At 34.5% G+C, this 26246-nt stretch overlaps 3 protein-coding genes and 2 long non-coding RNA genes across 5 annotated transcripts; 3 read left to right on the forward strand and 2 right to left on the reverse strand.

The window, feature by feature from the left end:
- Nucleotides 1–4546: 4546 nt before the first annotated feature.
- LOC6641844 (heat shock protein 60A) lies at nucleotides 4547–6386 on the forward strand. The gene has a single exon (XM_002065071.3). The coding sequence runs from the start codon at nucleotides 4609–4611 to the stop codon at nucleotides 6283–6285; it is 1677 nt and encodes a 558-aa protein (XP_002065107.1). The 5' UTR covers nucleotides 4547–4608; the 3' UTR covers nucleotides 6286–6386.
- Nucleotides 6387–7401: 1015 nt separating this feature from the next.
- Nucleotides 7402–8551, reverse strand: LOC124460175. Its single transcript, XR_006954113.1, has 3 exons — nucleotides 8288–8551; nucleotides 7809–8197; nucleotides 7402–7562 (listed from the first exon to the last, which is right to left on the reverse strand). It is a non-coding gene; the product is annotated as an uncharacterized LOC124460175 (long non-coding RNA).
- Nucleotides 8552–8887: 336 nt separating this feature from the next.
- On the forward strand, nucleotides 8888–10661 carry LOC6641845 (very-long-chain (3R)-3-hydroxyacyl-CoA dehydratase 3). The gene is made up of 4 exons (XM_002065072.3): nucleotides 8888–9216; nucleotides 9283–9634; nucleotides 9776–10121; nucleotides 10188–10661. The coding sequence occupies exons 1-4, from the start codon at nucleotides 9046–9048 to the stop codon at nucleotides 10519–10521; spliced, it is 1203 nt and encodes a 400-aa protein (XP_002065108.1). The 5' UTR covers nucleotides 8888–9045; the 3' UTR covers nucleotides 10522–10661.
- Nucleotides 10662–10713: 52 nt separating this feature from the next.
- Nucleotides 10714–11040, forward strand: LOC124460174. Its single transcript, XR_006954112.1, has 3 exons — nucleotides 10714–10822; nucleotides 10883–10937; nucleotides 11005–11040. It is a non-coding gene; the product is annotated as an uncharacterized LOC124460174 (long non-coding RNA).
- A 5646-nt stretch (nucleotides 11041–16686) lies between these two features.
- On the reverse strand, nucleotides 16687–21793 carry LOC6641846 (protein toll). Its single transcript, XM_002065073.3, has 2 exons — nucleotides 20596–21793; nucleotides 16687–18270 (listed from the first exon to the last, which is right to left on the reverse strand). The coding sequence occupies exons 1-2, from the start codon at nucleotides 21687–21689 to the stop codon at nucleotides 16929–16931; spliced, it is 2436 nt and encodes an 811-aa protein (XP_002065109.1). The 5' UTR covers nucleotides 21690–21793; the 3' UTR covers nucleotides 16687–16928.
- Nucleotides 21794–26246: the final 4453 nt, after the last annotated feature.

Consider the following 26246-nt stretch of genomic DNA (forward strand, 5'->3'; position numbering starts at 1 on the left):
GAAGGAACGAGTTCCAAAAATTCCATTTGTCTGGTTGAGGGACAACCACTCAGAGGGGCTGCATGGGAGGTGTTTGTAGTTAAAGTATATGAGAGAGGCGTGATAAATACCATAATCATTCGAATGACACGATATCCAATCAAAACAAAACCTAAATTCCCATCAAAAATAATAGAAAACAAATCGTAAACATAAAAAATCAATTGATTAGGTACAAAACGAAGAAGAACAATTGAGGGAATAAAACAGTTGTAAGCAATAGTTAAGGTTTTCTAATTAATGAGCTTCAATCACCAGTGTGTATTAGATATAGGGTTGGATTTAGTATACGAATGGCCTAGGGACATATTTTTTAAGAAATGGAGTAGAATTTTTTAGGTCTTTTTTAAGAGATGATATGTCATTAAGCTTTGTTTTGACTTAATTTATTTAAAGAGACAAAATTTGCAGCCCCCATCCTAATTTGAGTCTTGGATACGTTAATTATTTTTAATTTTAAACAGGATTTTTAATATTTTTAAAAAGAAAGAGAGGGTCAGCATTCTCCCAAAGCGGAATCGTTTAATAAATCCGGGCCTGCGTAATTGAATTTCATTTTTAAAGACAATTTTGATTACCGCTTTGAATTATCTTATAATAATGGTTTGCTTTTTAAACATTAATATAAATAAAGATCTTGGAAATGATTTCTTATATATTTTACTAAATTCTGTGAATTGTAATGTGTACATAAAAACATAAAAACAGCATAAAAGTCATAGAAAGTAACGTATGGGTCATAAAATATGGCCAGTAATTTAATAAAGGACTGATTTATCATTGAAATTCAAATGTATTATTAGAAAAAAAAAGAGATATTCATTTAAAATACAACTGACATTCATTTTGTTTAGTTCATAATTTGTTGTCAATCATTTATTTTTCTTCATTAGTTCCCGATTTCATAAAGCTGAGCTGGCTTTAGTGTTAGATATAATTACGGCACAACTTTAATATAAATAAATAAATAATTAATTAACTTTTTTATTAAATTATCATTAAATTAAAGAAAACATAAATCTTAAATAAACAAAGTCCGGGTCCGAATACCGGGCTAAGTGTATGGATGTACATAGTTTCTTATAAGCCAATGGCCTTAAACATGTTGGTTGATGGCTGACAACTATTTTCTATACTAATAATAATGATATGTTTTGTTTCTATACAGTCTGTTTAAAACCTACAAGGTATTATTCCGCGTTTATTTCATAATGAATTTTATTCTTGCTTTTCTTACAGCGTTTGACGAGTAATTTTCAAACGCTCAAACGCTATTTCGGGCTTACATTTAGAAGTATAAAGTGAATACCTGATCCTAACTATTTCAAAAGATTTTGTTGGCAAAGAATATTCGCTAAAGGTTTTATTTTTAATACTCTTAAATAAAATAATAAGTAAACTGAGCTTAAATTTCTCTTCCATTGTTTTCTCCCTCTCTCTCTCTCTTATAATTGTTAAAACCAATCATTTCTATGAAAGTTATTTGATATAGTAGTTTTAATGTAGTAGAAGTTTAGGAAGATATAAAATATGTAAATTATTTATCTCCAAGACGTTTACCAGATAACTGATGAAATAGTTTATACCTTAACTTTTTCAGCATCCATCGCTAATATCTCGCTAAGGTCTACATAGGTATACAGAATATATCGAGATTTTTTTTAGACATTGTATATGCTAGATATTCAAAACGAAACTCTATTGACTCTCTTTCTAGATGAAAACTGACCTATAGATGTGTTTTTCAGTTGGGTGTGTGTGTATATTTCAGACTACCCCATAGACACAAAAACCTGACCAAGAACAACATGAACGACAAACAAGCCATCTTTTCTTTACTTAGCCAGACGAAAAATGAGCGGGGCATAAAGTTGGCGCCAGTTGCCAACTCGCAAACAGGGGGAAATGGCATAAACGAAAATTGGGCGCAAAAGCAAATAACAAGACCGGCAGAAAACAAAAAAAAAAAAATAGGAAAGGAGGAGGACACAAGAAAGCATAAAACGGAAAAACGTGTTTTTGCTTTTGACTTCTAGTGAAATTGCAACAAACAGTGGAAACATATGGGAATGGATAGATAGAAGAGAGAGAGAGAGACTTTTTTGTTGCACAAACTTGTTGCACTCACTTTGGCATCGTTGGATTGTTGTTGTTGTTGTTGTTGCAGCTGCTGTTGATCCACTTGCAGCTGAGGTGCAGGACTCGTTGTAGTTGGTTGCACTTGCTGCAATTGTTGTTCACTATTGTAATAATCTGCCACACTGGGCACCAGAAGGACACCGACTTTGTTCCTTGCCACCTGCTGATGAGTGCGACGATGCCGTGAAGGCAACATCATACGATGGGCCACCAGAGCCATGATTAAATATTGAATCACACACACACACAAAGTGACACAAGATAAGCTGAGTGTTTGAAAATTTGTTTTTCTCTGGGAAAAATTCTTTCGCTTTTCACGGGGAAAATTGTACGAAAAATCGCCGTCGGGGCCGATGCCGTTAGCCTTAAGGAAATGCTCGTCGACAACTGAAAAAACAAAGCAAAGCAAAGCGAACGAATACGAAAAAGCGAAAGCGAAAAGCGAAACTTTCAACGCACAGCAGGAAAATGGCCAAAAAGGGAATGTGTCCATAGTGCTTTCTCTTTCACTCTCTCTCTGACTCTAATATTTGTTTACTCACTCGCACACACACAGTCACACACACACACACTAACTAAACGCCGCATGTTTGATGAGCGTTTTGTTGTTGTTCTTGTTTCCTTAACGTTAATATTAATGTGGCCAACATGTGGCTAGGGTAAAGGGAGGCGGGAACTGGCATTGTCTGCCTTTTTGTGTTAGTATGGCGACAGTCATGTCTCTCGTTTGTGTCTACATGTGAGTGAGTGTGAGTATCTGTGTCTCTGTGTTCGTGTGTGTGTCTCTGTGTATCTGTGTTAGTTTACCAACACGTGCACGCCACATTTAATAAGCGACTGCCGAAAAAAAAAAACAAGCAGGAAACATGGCACAAATGTAATATTTGTTGTTAAAATAAAATGACGAAACGAAAGGAAAACAAGTTGTAACATAATAAATGGAAATACAAAATTTTCAAATATACTACACTTGAAAAATAACAAGATTCTATTTGGTTATATACAATCTGGTTAGATCGAATATACTCTACATAGGGTCGAAAGCAAAAGAAAGACGACCTTAAACATTCTACTAGCCAAAATCAACTAGGTGATACTTAAATATTAGACATTTTTACTTAATTTTTTATATTTTGTACTGTCGAGTAATTCAACATGATTTAGACCTTTGCTTACAATACTTATATAACATCAAATACTAGACTTATTTCTTTAATTTCGTCCAATGGAGAGTTAGATTTTAACTTCGTAGAGGTGCTTAGGTTAATCTGCCCAATAAAATCAAGATCACGTTGATTAGGAATATAATGAGAATCAATCCATATTTTGTTTCAAATTTTTATGGTGTTGATAAATTTTTAATAAAGAAAAAATATTACTTCCTTAAAGTATGCAATATGCTGAAAGAGTATTTATTGCCTTAACAAATTTATAACTCTTCTTATGATTTGTAACTTAAAAATTTTCCTTCAGTAATGTTTGCTTCGAGTATACTCTATAAGCAGGACATTCTAAAATTGCATTAAGTGTTTTAAAAACAAAATGACTTTACGGAACAAAGCTTTCATAGCCAGTTAATAACTATTTCCCAATTTTATATGCAAATCTTAAAACTAGGGAAAAATTGGCCCCTAAGTTATGCCGCAAAAAAAATTGTTTTAAAGCTACTTGTTCTAAAAATAATCGAGAGTAGAAGAAAAAGAGTTCTTTGACTTCATTTTGCATACTTTGTGGGGCAAAATAAAGAATCGGCACTAGTCTAACAAAAGTTCCTAGATGGGCCAATAAAATAGTTAAATTTGACAACATTTTCAACTTAAGTCAGTTGAAATGTAAAGCCCCTAGAGTTCTTAAGCCATATCAAGTCATATTAATTACTACAACAGAGATATCCGAGGATCAGAGGCACATGTAGTACAGTAAAATACAAAAACCAACAAATACCTACAATGTTTTTTCATTTGAGATCTAAAAATATCAGTATCAAAATTCGAAATGAGCTCAATTCGAGGCATAAAAGCTAATGGTCTAAAAACAAGATCTTGTGTTTTTATATCAATCCCAACTAAGTCCAGACACGATACTAAATCTCTTTGACATCAGATTACTATGTTATATGGGTCTTATGGAAATATAACCTTATAGTTATGTATGTATATACTACGATAACTATTTCGTAATAGAGAAATATTAATTTTAATTTCAAAGCGATTTAATGCTTAAGTAGTGAATGATCTGTAAGTGAATTTTTCTTTCTTCTATTGTGGGCTTTATAGCATGCTTTTTATAGTGCTCTTAATAAATTCATGCCAAGAAAAGGCTCAAACCAATATAAAATCTAGTCAATAGAGCAGCAAGCTTTTGATTTTAGTAAAATCAAAAAAATTTCAATTTACAATTGACAAATTGTAATTTTCCAAGGAACTCCAAATGCTAACCCGCTTCAGACACAACAAATTCCTGCGTAGTTTCGCCAACGATGTTCGATTTGGGCCAGAAGCTAGGGAATTGCTAATGCGTGGAGTCAATATTCTGGCCGATGCTGTGGCTACTACCCTGGGACCCAAGGGCAGAAATGTGTTGATCGAGCAGTTGCTGAGATCGCCAAAAATCACCAATGATGGCATCACGGTGGCAAATAATGTGCATCTTGAGGATCGTAGAATCAATATGGGGGCTCAACTAATTCGACTGGCAACGAACAATACAAATAATAATGTGGGCGATGGCACCACAACGACCACAATCTTGGCCAGAAGTATGGCCAGCCAGGGAATGGAACTTCTACAAAATGGTTCGCTTAATGTGCAAGAGCTCAGAGAGGGCATAATCCAAGGATCGAAGGCGGTGTGCAAGGAATTGCGAAGCATGTCTCAGGCTATTGAACGGATCGATCAAGTGAGGTCTGTGGCCAACAACGCCTTAAACAATGATCAGAATCTCGCCCAGCTAATTGGCAAAGGAGTTCTGGAATTGGGTGAGGGTGGCGTATTTCTCCTGAAAGAATCCATGTCGGCTAAAGACGAGTTGGTTATACAGGAGGGCATTAGCCTAGCCGAGGGTTTTGCAAGTCCATTGTTTGCCCATAAGTCAGAGAATGGTCGCTTGGAATTTAGTCAAATGTTAGTAGTACTTACTTTGGCCGAAATTGAAAAGTTATCGGACATTTTACCACTCTTGGAATTGGCCAGAAATGCAAATCAACCTCTTCTTTTGATAGCCAAAGAATTTTCCGATGAAGTCCTTACCGCATTGATCTTAAATCATCTAGAAAATCGCCTACAAGTCTGTGCTGTCAGGGCTCCCTATTTTGGTGCAGAGCAAAAAGAACAAATGGAAGATATATCCCTGGCCCTGGGCTTACAGCTTTTTGAGAATCTCTCTTGGCTGCGAAACATAAAGGCAGAGGATTTGGGTACAGTGCGGGAGGTAATTATAGATTCCAAGGCCACACATCTAATACAGCAGCACACTGAGAAGGCAGAGCAAGTGGAAAATAGAATACAGCATATCAAATCCCTAATCAAAGAAGCAGCCACCGATGAGGAAATAGAAAGGCTTAATGAACGACTCGGTCGGCTAATGGGTCATGTGGCCATTGTCCATGTAGGCGGTGACAGTGAACTGGAAATCGATGAGAAAAAGGATCGTCTCAACGATGCACTTCACTCGGTAAAAGTAGCCATCAGCGATGGCATACTTCCAGGCGGAGGCACTGCTTATCTCAGATGCATAAACGCTTTAAAATATCTGCATCTCAAGGATATTCCAGAACATCGAATGGGTGTGGATATTGTAAGAAATGCTCTAAAGTTACCCTGTTACATCATAGCTCAAAACTCGGGAGCCAATCCCGATGAAGTCATCCACAAGATATTAAACGAACAAGGTAATTTTGGCTACGATGCAGCTAATGGAGAATTTTGTGATATGATCGATCGCGGCATTGTGGATCCCACCCGTGTCATGTGCTCGGCCATAACTGATGCAGCTGGCATTGCCTCTCTTTTGACCACCACCGATGTTCTAATCACAGAATTGAAAAAGAAACCCAATATACCTAAGAATCAAGTTACCAAGGATTTGGCCAGTCTTATTGGCATGTAGATGGATTAGAAATGGTATAATTTTTTACAAATTGTAACATTTTTTTCTTATACTCACGGGAAGAAAAATAAAATGAATCTAACTCGAACTTACAACTTTAATATCCACTTAAAATCTTTGTTATTTTTAAATTTTGTACAATTAATTAATAAGCAGGTCAAACGTCGTGATTCCTGATTGCTCTATAATATAGTAGGTTAAAAATTTCATATAAAAGGTATTAAAAATAAAAATAATTATTAATCTTTTTGTTCTTTCACAGACTTTTGGCAAATAGATATATTATAAACCAATATAATCATAATGGATATATGTATCCTGATATATGTATCTCTCCTGAATATAGCTTTCTGCTATAGATAAAGTCAGTCTTTCTATATCTATTACAAGCAGCTGAAACTATTTGTCTCTCTCACACTTATAATACTTAAAGGAATTTTTGGTTTTTAGTTGCCCGATTACCTCAAATTTAACAAAAGAAAGAAGCATAAATGCATAACTCGAAATATGAGAGAGCTTTTTGCATTAAAACAGACAGACAAACCTTTGACTAACTTTCTAACATCCTCTGCAAGGGCATAAAAATATAATTTAAGTTATCACACGAGCTAAAGGAAGCTTTTGTAACCTCTTAATATTCCTAAAAACATCTTTAGATTTTTCTGTCTTTTACTTAAATTGTTCCTTAGAAGATTCCTTTAAGCTATCTACTTACTTAAATCCAAGTGTCATGTATTTAATCCTAACTACCTATACAATTCCTTGCAGTGTATATTTTTGGCTTTTTTATTTACCAGTTGTTGTACTCATTGTCGAATTCATAATTTGAACTCTGCATATGAACACGCACGCACTCCATGACAGATATATACACACACATATATAGACAGAAAGGGACAGAGCGATAGTAAGACAGAATAAAAAAAAACTCACATCATTTTTACTTTTTCCGCCACTCAACTTCCGCCCAACTACTTGACCTTAACCATTTACCGCTTTCTGTCTGTATGCCAACAACTGACAACAACAAATAATGGAAAAATAACACAAAAATAAAATATGAAGGAGGAGAAAAACACAAAAAAAATAATATATATATCTATGTTTATTCCCAAATTCAAGGGGAAAACGTCAGTGGCAAAACCATCAAGATTCTAGATACATTTTGCCCGTTTCCCGTATGTTCGTTGGTTACATGTGTATTTATTATGTTTTACAGAGCGACGGCGTCATTAACGGTGATTAGGCACAATTAGAGAGGCCAGGCACGTAAGGACCTGTAAGGACTGACTGTATAAAAGGAAACCATCTGCCACATGAAGAACCTTGGCCAGGTTTTCTGGGTCAATTTGGAAATTGCATTTTAAATAAACCATGCAAAAAAACAAAAGGGAAATCAAGACAATTTTCTTTCACTTTTTTAAGAAAATAAAAAAGAAAAGGAAACACTTTTCTGGGTTGCCCTGTGAGAACTTTGCAATTTTTAAATTGTATCATAAGAAAAGGTTACAATTAGGACTTACCTTAACACCAATTGATAACACCAAGAGATACAGCTAAGTACACATATATATGGATGTTTGTTTTGTTGCATATATATATATATATATAAGTAGATAGATGGGCGGTTCAACAACTAAACCTGGACAGACACATTGTCTAACGATTCTTGAGAAAACGCAACATTTTCTGCCGCCTGAGTCAGAGTCAGTGTGCAAAATGATATGGAAATTGTTTAACGTTTGTGATGGCTGTAACAGAGATAAAAGGATTAAACAATTAACACCCTTAATTAAAGTCCTTAAATTCTGATAACACGTATGCTCCATTGTAGTGGTGGTTAATAACAGGTCCTTCGATTAGAATTAAACAAAAATCCAATGGAAAAAAAACATGTCTGACAAGTTGTCGCCTTTTGTTTTAGCAACGCCCCAAAAAGAAGAACAAGAAACGGTAGCAGCAGCAGCAGCAAGAAGCGTAAATAAAAGATAACCCAACATACCAACAACCATATCGGGCTGTGTAAAACAAAAGCAAAACACCACCCACATCAGACCTAATCCAAGGTCCTTGACGGCTCGATGGTGGCTCCTTTTTTCGATGTGTCCGACAACTTCCGACTTTTGCGGTGGCGGCTCATAAATCAAAATGACCAAAAAATGTTACTCAGCGTAAATAAAAGATGACACACAAAAAACTGTTGCCATTAAGAATTTTTTGTGGGCATTATTCATATCTTTGGGTAATTAAAAGACTTTAAAATGAAAATTTTAATTTATTATTACAATTAAAATAAAAATTCAATGACAAGGAATTTCGTTCATGACAAAAAACAAAAAGTTCTTTTAAAATGGTCATATTTAATTCTATAGAGACTCTTGAGTTTTGTTCTCAATAATTTGTGAAAGAGTTTTTGATGATTTCAAATTTAACCGCCAAATGCACTTGCCCTGAGCGCCCTCTACAGGAAAATTTCGACTTTAGACCCTTAGGACTGTTATTCTCACCCTTAGGACTATTACTCGCACCCTTAGGACTATTATCGACTCGTTTGCCATATACAAAATAATCGATAAACATCAAATTCTGACTATCGACTACAGTGCTATCGATTCCTTTGCCAACACTAATTCTTATCTTTCGGGTGTTTTGTTATATTTAAACCATTCGTTATTTTTATTGGACTTGATAAAATAGCAATTCGGTTGTTTGTACTGCATAGTTCAGTAGGCTTGCGACCCCGATTGTCGGCAATGCAAAATGTCGTCCCCAAATACCAAAGAGACAACAACAACAACCGGCAGTGCCGGCAGTTCATTTGTGAAAAATGAAGGGGGATCGAGTCAGCAACCGGCACAATTGAGTCCCTTCGTCTACTGGTCCCAAACCAAACAAACACTCCAACTAAAAGTGGATCTCAAAGACGCCAAAGTAAGCCGCCGCCCCATGACAGTGAAAAATCAATAATATCTACATATGTATCTGTTTTGTTTACAGGGCGCCATTGCGGACTTTTCGCCTGCATCGCTAGCCTTCAGTGCTCGTGGCCATGGGGCACGCGGAGTGAATGCCTACAAGTTTGACATACGTTTCTATGCACTAATTGATGACGAGGATGCCAGTTTCGTGGTGACCGATAACAAGATTGAGCTCAACATACGTAAAATGGATCCAGCCTGGTGGCCTCGTCTGGTGGCTACGCCACAGAAGCCGCATTGGCTCAAAATTGATTTCGATCGCTGGCGTACCGAAGATGATGTGGAACTAGAGGAGGCGCCGCGCGATATACGACAGGACTATGAAAAGGAATACAATAGTCTCCAAAAGCAGGAATTGGGCTACATAAAGGGTAATTCCATAAATTGTTTATATCTAGAAAGATAAAAATATGCTTTTACCAATTAACGTTATCAATCTGATTGGCCAATTGTAGATAGCATTAGGTATTGAATTTTCTAATAATCTATTTGCTTAATGTCTACCTTTTCAGAGAAAACCAAAAAGGTCTACATGATCTTCTACAATCTGGCCATGTTTGTAGGTTACCTTTATATTGTGTGTGTCATGGCCATTCTCTATTATCGTGATGGTCCAGAAAGCATCACCAAAACCTATGCCAATGTGGGTAACGCTTTCAAATTTGTTCAACTTTTGCAATATTTGGAGGTCATGCATCCACTATTTGGCTATACCAAGGGCAGTCCGTTGGTGCCCTTTTTCCAAGTCTCGGGCAGGAATTTCATTCTATTTCTAATGATTGAGGCAGAAACCCGCATGTATACAAAACCTGTGGTTTTCTATGTCTTTATTATTTGGTCTCTAGTGGAGTTAGTGCGGTAAGGCATCTAAATAGCTTAATTTTTATTCAATTTTATATTTGTCTCTCTCTCTCTCTCTTTCAGCTATCCCTATTACTTGAGTCAGCTATTGGGCCGCGAGCTAGGCCTGCTGACTTGGCTGCGTTATACTATATGGATTCCCTTGTATCCAATGGGCATTGTGTGCGAAGGGATTATTGTGCTTCGCAGCATTCCATACATTGAAGAGACAAAACGTTTTACGGTCGAAATGCCAAACAAATGGAATATCACATTTGATATGGTTCTATTCCTTAAAGTTTATTTGCTATTGCTGACTTTGCCTGGCAGTTATTTGGTGATGTCTCACATGTCAAAGCTGCGTGCCAAGAAACTGGGACGTAACCGAAATCGTAGCAAGCGCCGGCACGTCGATTAGAGTTTAGTAATACCAAAGACACAAATTATTCCTCTCACTCTTTAACTTTTAAATCACAAAAGAACCGACATTGCAAAATTTCATACTTTATAAATGAATATAAAGATTTTTATGTGTGAATAAATTAAATTTCATTCTAACTAAATTGTGTAAAGTAAAGTAAATTAATAGCTTTGTTTAGAAATTCAGAAGAAGAAAATGCACTCTTTTGTTTTAGTTATATTAGTTCATATTTTTTCTAAGGGAAAATACTAAATATTGGATTTAGTGGAAATATTGACTTGCATTTTTCCAATTGCAGGTAATAAGAGTTTAAATTTTATAACATTTCAATTGACAATTTTAAATATATCTTTTTTAGATTATTCGTTTTACATACCAATAGACTACGTGCATTGAGCGTCAACATAATAATGGTAAATGATCCTTATCCACTTTGATGATTAATCCAATTTGCACTTCTGAAACGCCTGACTATAGCAGACTTGGCGAGTACTTGACGTCGGTCCACTTGACTAAGAACTGAGAACTGGCTTTGATTTCAATTTTATTATATGTCCTTTTAGTCTCCCTATTGTATATATATATAGGAGCCACTTATTATTTATAGAAAATCGTGTAAAACGTTGCGTGGTTGAGCTTTAATTGTTTTTCTATTTTATTTCAGAGGGCTTATCAATTAGGTTTTGAAACCTAAATACACTTTAACTAATTGTCCTTGTCACCTGGTTGAAATGTTGAATATTTAACACATGTTCCCTTAATCAAGGACATTGTCGACACGGAAATTTATCTTTCGCAGACGTCGGCATCGACGTCAGGAAAATGAATTCGCAAATGAAATGAATAATTCAGTGCAATTTGCACGCTGCACATTTCATTTGCCAATGCGGAACCGAAACCAAAACTGAAACGTACTGTGCCGGGGTTAACGGACAACTAATCACCCGGCGAACGACAAAAAAAAAAGGAGCAAAAGGAAAAATGGACTGCCCACTTGCTGGCAAATGAGTTTTTGATTAATGTCGTGCACAGGACGGACGGGAAGTGGACGATTGATTTTCAGACCAGTGGCTGGTTGGTTGGCTTGCTGAATGGTCAGTTCCAATTTGGGAGGCAGACAAATGCACGGATTTATGCCAACTGACAACTCAACGGATTGGGGCATAAAGGATAACGAATGAGGCTTGTTAAGCAAGTGCAGCAATCATCAGTTTTTCCCTTCTGCTTTTTTGATTTACTTTAGCTGGTGTAGTTTTTCATGGTTTCAGTTTTTGTAATTCTTCTTTTCGTTCTCCCCTTCTGTTGAGTTCATTTATCAATAAGGCGCCACTGGGCGGCAATGGTATCCAAAAATATATTTTTATATATCCACTTATATATGTACATATGAACAATGGGCCTAGCGTGAATTGCATATAATCAAAGATAAGTACGTTTCGCTCTCTCCTTGAAAAAATTATCGACCACTGTGACGTTGAAAGATTGGTGGATTGATACGGTGCCAGCTAATCAATCGGACAAATTATTCTCTTCCCAATAAGGATTCCTTTATATTATATTATATTGTACATACACATGTAATATTCAGGTGGACCGAAGTATTAGAACTTTGGAAGGCTTGTAACCTATGTAGATCATTCGAATATTTCTTGAATTGTAGATGGCACACGGTGCGTATATGTTTTGTATTGGCTGATAAAACCATTAGCTTATAAACAAATAAAAATAAATTTGTAAGATAAATATATTTATTTTTGTCTTAAATTTATAGATAAGAGTTTCTTGATGGCTTTTGCGACCTTTGGATTTTCCAAACATGTTTTAATCCCGAAAGGAAATATCTTTCTCTTAAGAAAAAGGTTTGAAAAGTTTTTTTGCTTGGTAAATTTGTTGAAATCTTGGAATTTTTTCCGATAAGTTTGAGACAGGCTTTCAAATATCTAAATAAGGGATTTTATAAATCATTTTATTTTTGAACTAATCATAGGTAAAAATTTAATCTTAATGTGAAAAATGCGAAAGGTCGACTAGATTAGTAACCCATAAGATCTTAATTAGGACTGATTTTTCCGAATCTTAGTTTTAGATATACATACATATATGTAGTCATTTGAGGTTTCAAAACGACCTGTTGATTATAATAAAAGTGCGCGTCAAATAGAAGAAGATCGAAAAAGAATAGGGAAATGCTAATAAAAACGTATTTTCTATATTTTCAATTCAAATAAATTCCAATGTATGTTATTACATATTATGTGTTTAGAATGACGGAAAAACATTAATACGGGATAATCATTTATATACATATATGTACATCTTAATTCAATGATATATTGCTTTTTGACCGAGTAAACTTCCCAAGTTAAGTATACGTATAAGATTAGAGCTACGTGAAAATACTCAGTTCTACTTATGAGAAGTTTGCGAAAAGGTCTTAACCCTCTTAAATGCTTTAATTTTACGATCAGTTCCCATAGTTATCATCAGAAATCGTATTTTAGCAGGAAGTGAAAGCACTTCGAGTGCAATAAAGCTCAATAACCAAAAAGTATGCAATGAAAATTGCACTAATTGCCTGACACAACCGCAAACGATACTGACTGCCCAATGCCGCAGACCACAATTGAAAGAAACTGGCAAAATAAAATGCAATAAAATCAAATGTAATAAAATGCCACACGCTCACTTATACACATGCCAGTACAGACATACATATCTTTATATGTATATATAGATGTGCATTATATGTACATATACTAAGAGTCAGCAAATATCATTAGATATATGTATATACATATGAAAAGAAGTATATGGGGATATGTACATATAAATGTCTTTAAATCTGACTCGGGGCCAGCAGCAACAATTTGCAATTTTTGCATTTGCTTGTGGCGCCAAGCTCCAAGCAGCATTGATGACATCCATACTCCAGACCCACCCCCAAACCACCCACCCACACACACACACACTCACATACACCAAGTGAAGGTCTTAACCCCTTGTGTGTCATACATTTGATTCATAGACGATGGCAACGGCAACTAGTTTATCGATATAAAGTTCGTTTGATTTTCGCTATTTGAGTTTTTGCCCAAAAAAAAGAAAATGAAAAGAAAGAGTTTGAGAGTGCTTCCCCTTGTAGTATTAGGTCACGTAGCATTTTGCTACTTATGTACTGAAAGACCGCAGCAGCATCAGCCTCAGCCTCTGGCTGTTAGAAGCGGATTCCTATAAGTAGTTTCCTTTTTCTATATTTATATTTCTCGCTGCTTTATTTTTTCCCCCTTTCGTTTTGCACAAAGTTATGATAAATGAATAGCAGTTGCAAACAGATGTTTGTGATAACTACGAGACTCAGTCTATGAGTCGGTGAAAAATGAGGCGAGATGATTATGGTATTATGCCAGCTGCAAAGTGTTGGATCAGCAATCAAATGCCATTAGTTATTTGTTGTTGTATATATGTACATAATTGTGTGACTCGTGAACTTTAATGATAAATTTTCGCTCTCTAAACCGGTCAGTAAAATCAATTTAACAATCAATATCTTAACTTTAAGTATAATGTTCATATTTTAGGAATTTTTAAATTTCTTCGTTCAAGTGGGCTTTCTTTACGATATTACCAAATAATTCACTTCACTTCACTGACATTTGCCTTGTGACCACCCTCAATTTTTTTAAACGTCGCCCACAAAGCTTTCTTGGCCAACGGGCTGAGCAATGAATCTTCAAAGATGGTAACCAAAACCCACTTGGCCCCCCATTTCCACCCAAATGCCGAGCAGACAAAGGCCAAACAGTTGAGCGCTCCAAAAAGGGCTGACAGCATAGACTCAAAAAAAGAAGAAGAAAAAAAACCAACTTGGCCAAATGGTTTCCATTTTCTGCCTATTTCTTGGTTTTTTTTTTTCTTTATTATTATTATTACATTTATATATATATTTTCACTTCTCTTCTGGCTGGCTAAAAATTGGCTGGGCCTCAACAATGAAGGCCAAACGCAATTACTGAAGTGGATAATTAGAGTTTTGACGTTGGGTCTGCCCAAAGGACCTGCCGTCTCTGGTTGCCACATAAGGACTGTGACTGAATAAATATTTAAGCAATTTTATTGAACGGAAAGCAATTTTCCTTTAGCTGAACCAGTCTTCTTGTTGACAGCGAAGGCGACAAAGTAACACTTTATTACAAGAAAAGGGGGAAAGCTCTTTTCGTATTTAAATTCTTTCAACAAATTATAGAGTGCAATAACCATTTAATTATAAAGTGTAAGTCGTAAAAGTTGACATGATTATTAGCCTTATATGTATATTTGGCCTGTTTTTAGCATTTAAAATTTATAACGTTTCAGTTTTAAATGTTAGTCTTTCTTAAGATTATAGTCTACAATTTATTTATAGTAATTGTAATAAGAATATATGCTTGACAATACTAAAATATTACCTTATTCAAATTTGATTAAAAACAAAATAATTTCTTTGCCACATTTAGCTACGAAATTTGAGAAAATTCGTGTATGAATTGTATATACATATGAGGCTTACCAAATCGTTTTAGAAAGGTGAACTAAAGTTTTGTTCTTAGTTAGCCAATTCCTTATAAAAATATAAAATTATGAGACGAAAATTTAAAGTAAACCTGACAGAGCTCATCAAAATTTCTTATAAAATTTTATCAGAGTATAAGACAGCATCGACTCGATCTTTGCCTTCTAAAATATGCAATAAGCAGTTATAGAATTTACTTTCTGAAGAGCAGAACAAAATTTCTGAATGTTCTAAGAATAATATATATTGCTCGAAGTTAATTTTCTTTACAGACAATTTTAAAGTTACACAATAAACAGAAATTTATAAATTTTTTGAAAAACTTTGACTAATTGTCCAGCCTATTGCTGCCAATGATATTTATCAGTTTGAAATACACAATTTTACTATACAGGGTAGAAGAAGAACTTGAACTCGTTCATCGACCCACACGAACCGATTCTATGTCCAGTTTTTTTATACCCTTGCAAAAAGGGTATATTAATTTTGGTCAAAAGTGTGCAACGCATTGAAGGAAGCATCTCCGACCATATAAAGTATATATAATATATCAAATATATATATATCAAATAGCCATGTATGTCCGTCCGTCCGTCCGTCCGTCCGTCTGGATCAACGCAAACTCCTCCAAAACCGTAAGAGCTACAGAGCTGAAATTTTGCATGTAGGCTTGTATATACTGCAGGCGTTGTATATCTCGGATTCAGCCGGATCGGACTACTATATCATATAGCTCCCATACAAACAGCAAAGTCACGAACAGTGACTTTTCTTAATAACTTCGTTATTTTCTGAGCTATCGTCATGACATATTGGTAATATTGGTGAGTTAATTACACATATAAACGACTATGAAAAATTTGATCAAGATCGGGTGACTATATCATATAGCTCCCATAGGAACGATCTTTCGAAAACAGTGACTTTTGTGAATAACTTCGTTACTTTTGACGCGGTTGCTTTCAAATTAAACATTTGTTAGTTTAATATATCTGTTAATGGCTGTGCCGAATTTGATAAGGATCGGGTAACTATATCATATAGCTCCCATAGGAACGATCGGTGGAAAACAGTGACTTTGATCAATATCTTCGTTATTTCCTATGCTAAGATTGTAGGCCGTTCTTTCGGACACATTAGCCCTTTTAGCTTAAACGTTTTTCCACTTTGATGGCTATAGGTAAGAAAAAAGTTACCAAAAAAGTTGCAAGGGTATACAAACTTTGACGCGGTCGAAGTTAGCCCCGGCACTCTGGTTTTATTTTGTTCTTTAAATTAAGTAGATAAAAAATAATTTACCTACTACTTTTTATATCTAAAACAATTTTCATGACAAAGCCTTTAAGAGTGTTCATAACCATTAATCACCTTTGTCGTATTCTCTGATAAGGGACATCGTTTTTAATACCTGAAATCCAACTACTTAAGGACAAAATTGCACCTAATAATAATAACCCTTAGTAATAGAGGCAAACGAAATGAAAAAAAATCCGCTGTTTTGGTGTAAAATAAATATATATTTTTTCTTTTTTTTTAACAACTTATTTTCTTTGCTTAATAGAAAGTATAAAACATAGTTTAAGACTGACACAAATACTTATTTATAAAATATCAAAATTACAAACATATTTCACTGCTCACATTCATATTAATTATACAAATAATATTACTTACTTAAACCTAAAATTACTTTCAGAATAGACAAGTGTAATTAAAATTAATTGACTTTTATAGTTTTCGTAGAAAACTTTTGATAATTGTCTATAAAGCTAACTAATATGTATATGGGGAATTCGAAATTAATATCTAATTAAACTTAAACAATGTCGAAATAGATTCTGGATTGTAATTAACTCTATACCAAGGGTCCAGCGTGTTTCTTTTGTCCTTTCAGGACACGACGATTATGGGGCATGGCATAGCAGAGTTTGCTCCAGAACAATGGATCGCCCCATTTTAGGTAAGTGTTTAATTTTAGATAGGCTTTCAGTTCACTGTCAATGCCATCCATATTCTCCAGCTCTTTGTAGAGAATGATAATGATGCGTTTTCGCTTATCTTGCAAGGTGGCCTGATAGGCAATGCGAAACTCCATACGAGCCCAGACAGAGTCAATGAAATGTTGCGATAAAATGATAATAACTCGCTTCGAATCGTCTACAGTGCGAACAATCTGCTCGGGTATACAATCACCAACTAGCCAATCACGGCCATGCAAACACACACGAAACGGATGGGGGCCATTCTCCAATTTGGGTAAAAGTTTGGCAATCAATTCCTCATCCTTGTGGGAATAGGAGATGAAAGCATCATAGGTCTTATCCTTGTCCAGCTCCTCTTCGGATACCCACCAAAGGCACAGATTGTTGTTGTACAACCAGATCTTTAACTCCTGCTGATACATTAGATAGACAACACTAATCAGACAGACCACAATGATGATAACACCCACAATGCAACTGATCAGCAAGACATACGAGGGGCATAAATCAATCACCTCCATTTGCTGGAAGGGTTTATTCTGTCGAGTGCATTGAAGTTCACCAATATCCTGCACCCTCTGCGGTTGGGCGCGTATAAATGTCAGCAATGGAATGGCGGAACAATCACAGTTCACAGGATTACCAGACAAGGTCATGGTCATGGTATTATTATCTTGTTCCAGATATGTAATGAAATCTGTATTGAATACTGTTATTTGATTATTACGCACATCCAAATGGCTTAGATTCCCAGGCAATTGAGTGCCTGCACCCAAAGTGGTTAACTGATTGTTAGCCAAAAGCAAAACACTGACATTGCTATAGCCAAGTACCTCATTCGGATCGGGCAATTGGGTGAGACTATTATTCGCAACCTTTAACACTGTCTGAACCAACGATGTGTGCGGCAAGGCGGGGAATTCATTTAATCTACTTCCCCTGCAGTCGATAATCAATTCTCGTGTCATTCGTTGCACCCAGCAAATGCAATTTGGATCACAGGACCAATTCTCTGACTTATATTGGCAGGTGTCCGAATTGAAACAGACCAGAGCTTCATACTCAATTGCCAATTTCGAGCCATAGAACTGTGTCCCTCTCATATCGATGAAGTTTAGACTGCTTACCGCACTGAATGTTGATGGTGACAATGCTGTCAAGGAGTTCCGATTAATCAGCAGCAGATTCAGCGAAGTCAATGGCGCAAAAATTTTACTGCAAAATGTTACGGAACAGAAAGCAGTTAAAGAATAGAATTTATAGAATTTTTATGGTCCTATGGCTAAGCTAAGTAGATTTATAAGCAAGATTATATTAAAAAAATGTGTAATTATCTGAAGTGGTCGTCAACATTTACTATAAATTATAAATCCGTCTAAAATTTGTGGTGGAATTCTGGCCTAGGGCACAGTGTGACATGGCTACAGCTGATTATAGGGAGATAAATGACTAAATAAAACCAAATTTTTTATATAATAAGTGTTTAAGAATCGTTTTAAACTACATGAAAAACTATGGCAGCTAAAAGTGAAAAGTAATTGGCTTAACTAGGTTTAGATAACTTTGTATTTTATTTCATTGCCTTTAAATTTATTATTACGATTTCATACTATTGCCTTGTTTTTGGCGGTATTTTTGATAAGCAATTAATTTCGTCTGGTTATGCTAAAATGCATAAAGATAAAGTAATTTTTTAACAGTCGAAGACGTAGAAACAAATTTAAAAGGCTATAACCTCGATCCCATTGATGTTAGTCAAAAAACGCTTCTTAAAAGAAAAATTCTACTATAATCCGATAATTGCAAGTGATAAATAAAAATGTTAATTGCGTAAATCTTAAAAATATGACTTAAAATCAGAAGTATTTATTTAAATTTAGGTTTAAGCCTTTTTTATTTTAAATATAAAAGAGCAGATGTTAAATAATGGCTTTCGACAAAATTATTTATCTGTATTGAAGTATTTTTGACTGTCACAATAATTAAGACATTTTTTAAATACGAAGATGGCATCTTCCTATTTTACTAAGTGAATTTAATATAAATTTCAGTATTATTCATTTAATCATTTCAAACCTATGATCATGAGTAATTACAAATTACAACCAGACAAAATATTAGATATTGCTACTTGGCGCTACTTTTGAACTTTTGTGTTGTTTGAATATTGTTAATTGCTTATATTTGGTTAGATTACGACCTCATTGAAATTTAAGTCAAACCTTGCATATAAGCTGGCTTGAAGTCCATCCTCCAAAAGAAGATTATTTCAAAGACACCACAAAAAGGTGAGCAAGTTGTATAGCTATTTCATTCTATTAATTGTTCTATATATATATAGTTAATAGGTTTATCAAGTAAATAAACCTACTTTAACCCTAGTTAAACCTAAACAACCCTACTTCAACCCTAGTTTAAAAAATCGAAGTTTATCGAATCGATTACCTACGAACAAAACATTGTATATCTTCTTAGTTCACTACATTTTGGAATACAGACCCTACATACATTTGGCTGATATCCTAAGGCATTTTTTTTTTAATTTTGTTTTGACTCTTATAGTGTTAAATCTTGAATTATTTTCTCAATTTATTTTGAAAATTTTTTTAGAGCGTTAATGTAATACAAAATGCAAAATACAAGAATTACAAAATTGTTTTTTACATAACTACTATTATACTTTATTCTAGCATTCCGATTATAAATTTTGAGTTAGATGTACAAAGGTAAGATTAATAACTTTTCTTTCCTAACTAATCGAAGGGACTGCTCCATATTATAATTTCTTTCAAATGATCAGATCCATATGGACTCTTAGAAACTGTTGAGGAAAATTTATATATTTAATCCGTCTAGAAGAATACATGACACTAAAACTTTGCATTTGGTTTACTAACTAATCTGGCATATATAACTTTGCTTTGCTCAAAACTATAATAACAGAATAATATACGCCATAACAAGCTTTTCTTTCTTTTTGCAATAAAGTTATGTTTCTTTTTTAGTTCAAAATGACTAAAATTTGTCCACAATCAATTCTTCTTATGACTCAATGTATATGGGTACGTTTTCCTTAGAAATTCTCTGCTTTTGTTTGAAAAATTAGAGTAAACTAAATGGACAAACATTGTTTACTCAATAATAAAAAATTGATTAAATCTTTCTTAATTGTTCCTTATTTAAATTCTTGGAAATATATTTTCCTATTGTCAAGTGTATATTTGAAAAATAATAATAATCTACCACAATCTGCATAGCTATTTCCATAATAATGGTCATTCGACTGTCTTATTCGCATGATTTTGCGTCGCCTTTTGTGCCACCTGTTGATAAGAGACAAGACTAGGGGAAGCGATAACTAAGGCAAAAACGTTTATTTACTTGGAATTGATTAATTAACTTTCGTTAGTAGAAGCAACTCTTCTTCTCTTTCTATCGCTAGTCAGGTAATTTTGATTTATTTTTGTTCTTCTTTTTTGTTTACTGTTTATTTTCTGTTCTTTCAATTTTTAATCAGTAGAACAAAAAGTTGCGTCTCACCTTGATAAAGCAGTCAGTCTATTATCGGATAAGTCCAGAATATGGAGATTATTCAAGCCATAGAAGACTTCATCCCGGAGTATAGACAAACTATTACATGATATATCCAGAACAGTTAAATTACTTTGATCCTTAAATAAACCAGATGGTAGAGTATCCAAATTTTCATTGCCTTTAATTTTGATTAATTGCAATTTGGTGCTGTTTCGAAACATTTTTCTATCCACATGAGAAGTGGCTCGTGACAAATAGACTTCTTCCAGTTGTCGCATGGAACTGAAGAGATGCGGTTGCAATTGATTGCCATGACCATACTGATTGTCGGTCAATTCGATTGTTAGATTACGCAATTGCTTAAGTTCACGCAGAAGAGGTGGCTGAAATCTCAGCATATTAGGATTCTGTATAGTCAATGTTTGGAGGCTACTCGATACGGAGGAGAGTAACTTATCCGGCAAATGAATCACATTTAAACACAAATTCAATGTAGTCAGTGTGTCGAATGCCTCAAATATGGACTCTGGCAGCTCTTCAATATCACTTGCGAATTTAAAACTCGTTAGACCCGGCACCGAACTAAATTGCCAAGTGGCATTTACGTTATCAATTGAATCATCATCATCACTTTCTGTGGTGACTGTAGTTCCAATCAGATTTCCATATTTATCGTATATATCCCGGGTAGTGACAACAGTCTCTGATCGACGATCCCGAAATTCAATGGCACTCACATTCGTAACCCCCATCGAGTCGAGCAAATCACTGAGAAATGTCTTTGGCCAAAATGAATAAGCATCGAATTCAATTTTGGCCAAATCGGAGATTTCAAAACGCGGCACCCAACCCAATTCCGAGTCCGCATAGTAACTGACATAGAGTGAGCTGTCCGTATCGGTGACCATTAGCAACATCGAATACTCATCCGGACAGTGAAAGCGCACTACATTTGCTTCCGATTCGCAACCGCATGGTGGCACCACCTGTTGACAGTATGAGCCAAGTGGTATAACTTGACCATTTATCAATATTTCTTTCGGCACTTTAATTGTCGCCCAAATGGCGCACATTAACAAATACCGACGATATTCGAACATTTGGCATTTATATAGTTTTTATACGATATGTACAAATATTTAATAATTGGTTTCCCTTCACTTTCGTTTGGGTGTTTGTGATTAGAGGTGAGGTTAACACGGCGACGTTTCGGTTATGACTAAATCACAGCTGTTCAGGTGCCACCAAAGTACAAATAAGTGTTTTACTTGAACCTGTTGCTGCTTTTCTTATCGTCTGGCCCTATCAGTCGGTGAGAGAACTTCATTTGATATGACGGAAATGCTAGATAGAAACAATCAAATAACCAACCAACCACATCGCACTTAGAGATGGACTAGATGAAAGCAAAGAAGCACAAAAGTCTCTCTTTTAATGACAGCAAAAGATTTATCAATCAAAAATAATGTATACGCAGTGTGTGTTAGACAATATTATGAAGAAGTAGGTAGAGAATGGCATCAATATTCACGAAAAATATGCTCATTTTGATTTGACAAGTCCTCCAAATTGCAAAAACTTCACAAAGAGGTAAATCTGATTATGACTTTAACTTAAAATTTGTTTATATCAAATTTAATGAGCAAGAGTCAAATCTAAACTAACATTTTGTTATTTTTGCATTCAAAGATAGCTCTAGAAAAAACTATAAAGTGAAGATTTTGGCAGGATTTGCCACTGGTAATATTAATAATAATAGTCAATAAACTTCCTTTCAAATGTTAAAATTTCAATATACAATGCTGATTTCAAAACTTAACACCAAACAGATCATTTAACCATTATCATCAACAAAAAATTAAATTCCGAACCAGATATTTAGTCGCTTAATGTGGAACATGCAGAAAGCATCATTATACTTAGGTATAGAATATGATAGTCACCTGATTTTAATCAGATTACTAAATTTGAGAAAACTATAACGATTTTCCGAACACAAATTGTTTCTTTTTCGAGTAATAATTTTTTGACCGAATAATTCTTTTGGAGACAATTTGATATTTTATCCGGCTGAGTCCGAGATATTACAATTAACAAATATCTGCTTAATAACATATTTTAAATTCGAAATGACTTAAGAATAAAAAAAATCTTTGTCTCACGTTGCCATCACTAATTGTGAATTAAAAATTAAATGTGTTTAGTAAATTTATAATGACACTTGCAATTTCTTGCATTACCAAACAATTTCGGACTTTGCAGACATCTCAAGTGCTTGAGGATCGATATAAAAATCTAAATTATTCCATGCCACTTCTAAGCATATATCAATTACTTTTAGCCATGATGAATCGCTACATGTTTCTTTTTTGAATTTGCAGACTTTTTTTTTGTGCGTGTGTGGCCATCATTTTTAAATTTATGAATTTTATTTAAGCCAAAATGTCATAAATTTGAAAATGAGCCAACTAATCGCCAAACACTCGCAGTTCTCATTTTTATCACACGACCCTAATAGAAATTGTTTACATTTTTACTTTTGTTTTTGGTGGCAATTTCTGTATATGTTTTATCAATGGAACGCGGTACTTTTGGCTTTCAAGTAGAGACGAAGGAGTAGGATGAGGAGGAGGGAAGGGTGCACTATAAATTTCTTGCCATGACTCAATTGTTAACAAAAGTAAGCGCAAACAAATTGCTGACTGTTGCCTATTTTAAAGCACTTTATTAGAACTGATAAGAAAAATAGAAGTCGGGGAGCGTGATAGCGAGAGAAATGTCACCAAAATGCTTAGAGATCACCGTTATAAGTAAAGAAACTAATAATAATTTACCATTTCATAATCATAGAGCTGAGTGTAACGATAAGATCTGGCTACTATCATTTTGCCACACAGAGAGTCTTTCGACTCTCAATTAGAGATAAGAAGTTTTCCGGCAAGTGGCTCTAATATATGCGAACTTTTGTTATTCGATTTATGAGTGTAATTAAATACACGTTTTTAGATTATTTTGTACAATTGAACTGATCATGGAAAAATTATACGCAACTTTAATACATTTCATGTTGAGTTTGCTCCAATTATTTGCTCTATAATGGGCATAACATGTTCTTAACATAGATAACTAAGAAAGAACCTCAAAAGAAAATAGTTTCCAGTTTTTAATTGAGCTTGGCCAACATCAACATATTCATGGGATACTCGTTTGTCAGATGTCTACTTTTATATGGTCAAAAAGAAATTTAAAGCTTATCATGTGGTTAAAATTTTAAAATAAATTATAGATTGCCTTTAATAAATATTCAATTATTCGTTTTGCTTGCCCCTAATTTTACTCTTTAAGCCTTTAAACCTAAAGCTAAGTTTTAAGCACCTCAAAAAGTAAAAAAAATTTATTTGAATTCGATCGTCTATCTTTGCTTAAGACTTAAAACTTCTTTATTGCCAAAACTTATTGGGAATTGAGAATTGAGAATAGAAGGTTATAAGGTAAACTAAAGCAGTGAGAGGTAAATGGTGGGACAAAAAGACTCATAACTTCTTAGAGTATTTAAAACACATCTCTAGAATCTAAAAAATTCCATTCGACCGAACTATATTTCTTTTCTTATAAAGAGTAGAAGATACAAAATTCGTTTACTTAATTTAAAAACAAATTCAATGAAATAAGACAAAAGTTGAAGAACCCTTGACCCTCTAAAACTCAAAAGTGTAGCAAGGAGTCTTGCCATCTAAATTTTATTAAATTATTGTGTGTTTTAGATAGTACATTAATTTAAATTTAAAAATCTGATATCCTTAACTAATTATTAATATTAACTGATTTTGTTTTACCTTTTTAATAATTATTAAAAGTTTAATAACTTAAAAAAAATTTTTTTTTTTGTGATTTACAAGTTAAATTCCTTATAAACTTATTTTTCTATCGGCCACATTGCATGTTTAAGCTTCAGATGACTTTTGTCCTTAACCAACAAGACATTCTGGTTCAGACTTGACATAAAATGGGAAAAATGCGACTGTCAATCATGCCATATAAATAGCATAAACTTCTTGAATGTGTCTCACCTCTCGATGAAGCGATGGCCTTGAACTCATCAAGGTCATTTAGTCACATTTTCGTGTGGTCCATAAAACTTGTCACTGGTTGAGGGTAAACTTTTAATAATAATAATTCTTTTCGCGTTGGCGGCTCCGAACTCAATTAACGACATATTTGTTGTCATTGGGCTCACTGGCCAAAGTTTTGAACGACATTTTAATTGGTATTATATCGAATCCCAGCTCTGACAGCTTACTACTTATGCAACACAGCATCGCTCCACACACACACGAACACATACATATATAAGCAGTGACCTTTTTGGCCTGACTAAATGTGAAAAGGCAAACAAAATTATACGCCCAATTACGCCGGCACTGCCATGAGCAAAAAGGTCTGATTCAAGGTCTGATTTGTAGGCACATTACGCATACGCAATGTGTTGCACCGTTTTTCTTGCATGCTTTAACTTATTGTCAGAGATGCGTTTCGCATGGGGCTTTAATTGAACACTAAAGAACATCACATTCGGATTCACATGAAAGATATGTGTATATGGTAGATATATACGTAAAAGATATATTCTATATTTGTTGTTTTTTTTCCAATTATAACTAAACTGAAACTTATATCACATAGCATATTTTTGTCAAATATAGACCATAAGAAAGATAGTTTCAAATTTAAAATATCAATTACTTTAGTTTAGCTTAAAGACAAAAAGAACTTCTACAACGTTTTAAATACCAAACCAAAAACCAGTTTATTTCAAATTCCAACTTTAAAGTAAAATTTGTTTTATCCGTTAAGCATATTATTATTTTTGCTCAATATTTAGCTCATTAGTGTCTAGATGCTTTTAGAACTAATGTCCGGTTGAAATGACCAGTGCCATTTAAAGCTTTTTATCTCAACACTGGCAGGCATGTTTTCGTACAGATATTAGGTCATCCATTTTGCTTCTTGTGTGGGTTATCAATGCATACGCAGAATGGGTAAATCTGGCCAAAATGACTGCCATGCCAGCACCAGCAAATGAAATGCGATTTGGGTGAAAAAAAACACAATAGAACTCTCGACTTTTTGGCCAACCCCAAAACTCTTTATGCAAAATGAAAGAGACTAAGGAGAGCCACTAGCCACATCCATCAGTTGGAGGGGACTTATGACCACTTAAAAGGGTATTTCACATAAATGTCAACACTAAATTAACAAAGAGAAATGGCGAGAGAAAGGGGCCAAGCGAAAGCGAGAACGAAAGAGGTAAAGCTGTCTATGTAATTTATGCTTTTTTTGAAGCAAGATGCCAACTGTCAACTGTCAGCTAATGCAATTGTTATGGCAAATCTTTCCATTGACATTTTGGTGAATTGCATTGCAACCACAAAATGGATGAAAATGCATTTCGAGCAAGAGCAACAGAAAATTAAATCAAAATATACACAAAGCAATGACAATAGCCATCTAAACACACAGGATAAATAAGTAACAACAAATCAACAACATTTCCAATATATGTATCTTTTGCCTTACAGGTCTCAAGTCGCACAAATGCTTGTCCTCGAATTTTCTAGTCCTATTGTACAGCATTTGTATGGAGAGAGGATTTTGTG

Source organism: Drosophila willistoni, assembly GCF_018902025.1.
Source record: "Drosophila willistoni isolate 14030-0811.24 chromosome 2R unlocalized genomic scaffold, UCI_dwil_1.1 Seg167, whole genome shotgun sequence".
Taxonomy (NCBI): Eukaryota; Metazoa; Arthropoda; class Insecta; order Diptera; family Drosophilidae; genus Drosophila; species Drosophila willistoni.

Bases quoted from the DNA above. Each gene is read 5' to 3' on its own strand.
- LOC6641844 (XM_002065071.3), top strand. From the start codon at position 4,609: ATGCTAACCCGCTTCAGACACAACAAATTCCTGCGTAGTTTCGCCAAC.
- LOC6641845 (XM_002065072.3), top strand. From the start codon at position 9,046: ATGTCGTCCCCAAATACCAAAGAGACAACAACAACAACCGGCAGTGCC. The intron at 9,217-9,282 runs GTAAGCCGCCGC...TTTTGTTTACAG, and splicing joins TGGATCTCAAAGACGCCAAA to GGCGCCATTGCGGACTTTTC. The intron at 10,122-10,187 runs GTAAGGCATCTA...TCTCTCTTTCAG, and splicing joins TCTCTAGTGGAGTTAGTGCG to CTATCCCTATTACTTGAGTC.
- LOC6641846 (XM_002065073.3), bottom strand. From the start codon at position 21,689: ATGTTCGAATATCGTCGGTATTTGTTAATGTGCGCCATTTGGGCGACA. The intron at 18,271-20,595 runs GTGAGACGCAAC...AACATTTTGCAG, and splicing joins AGACTGACTGCTTTATCAAG to TAAAATTTTTGCGCCATTGA.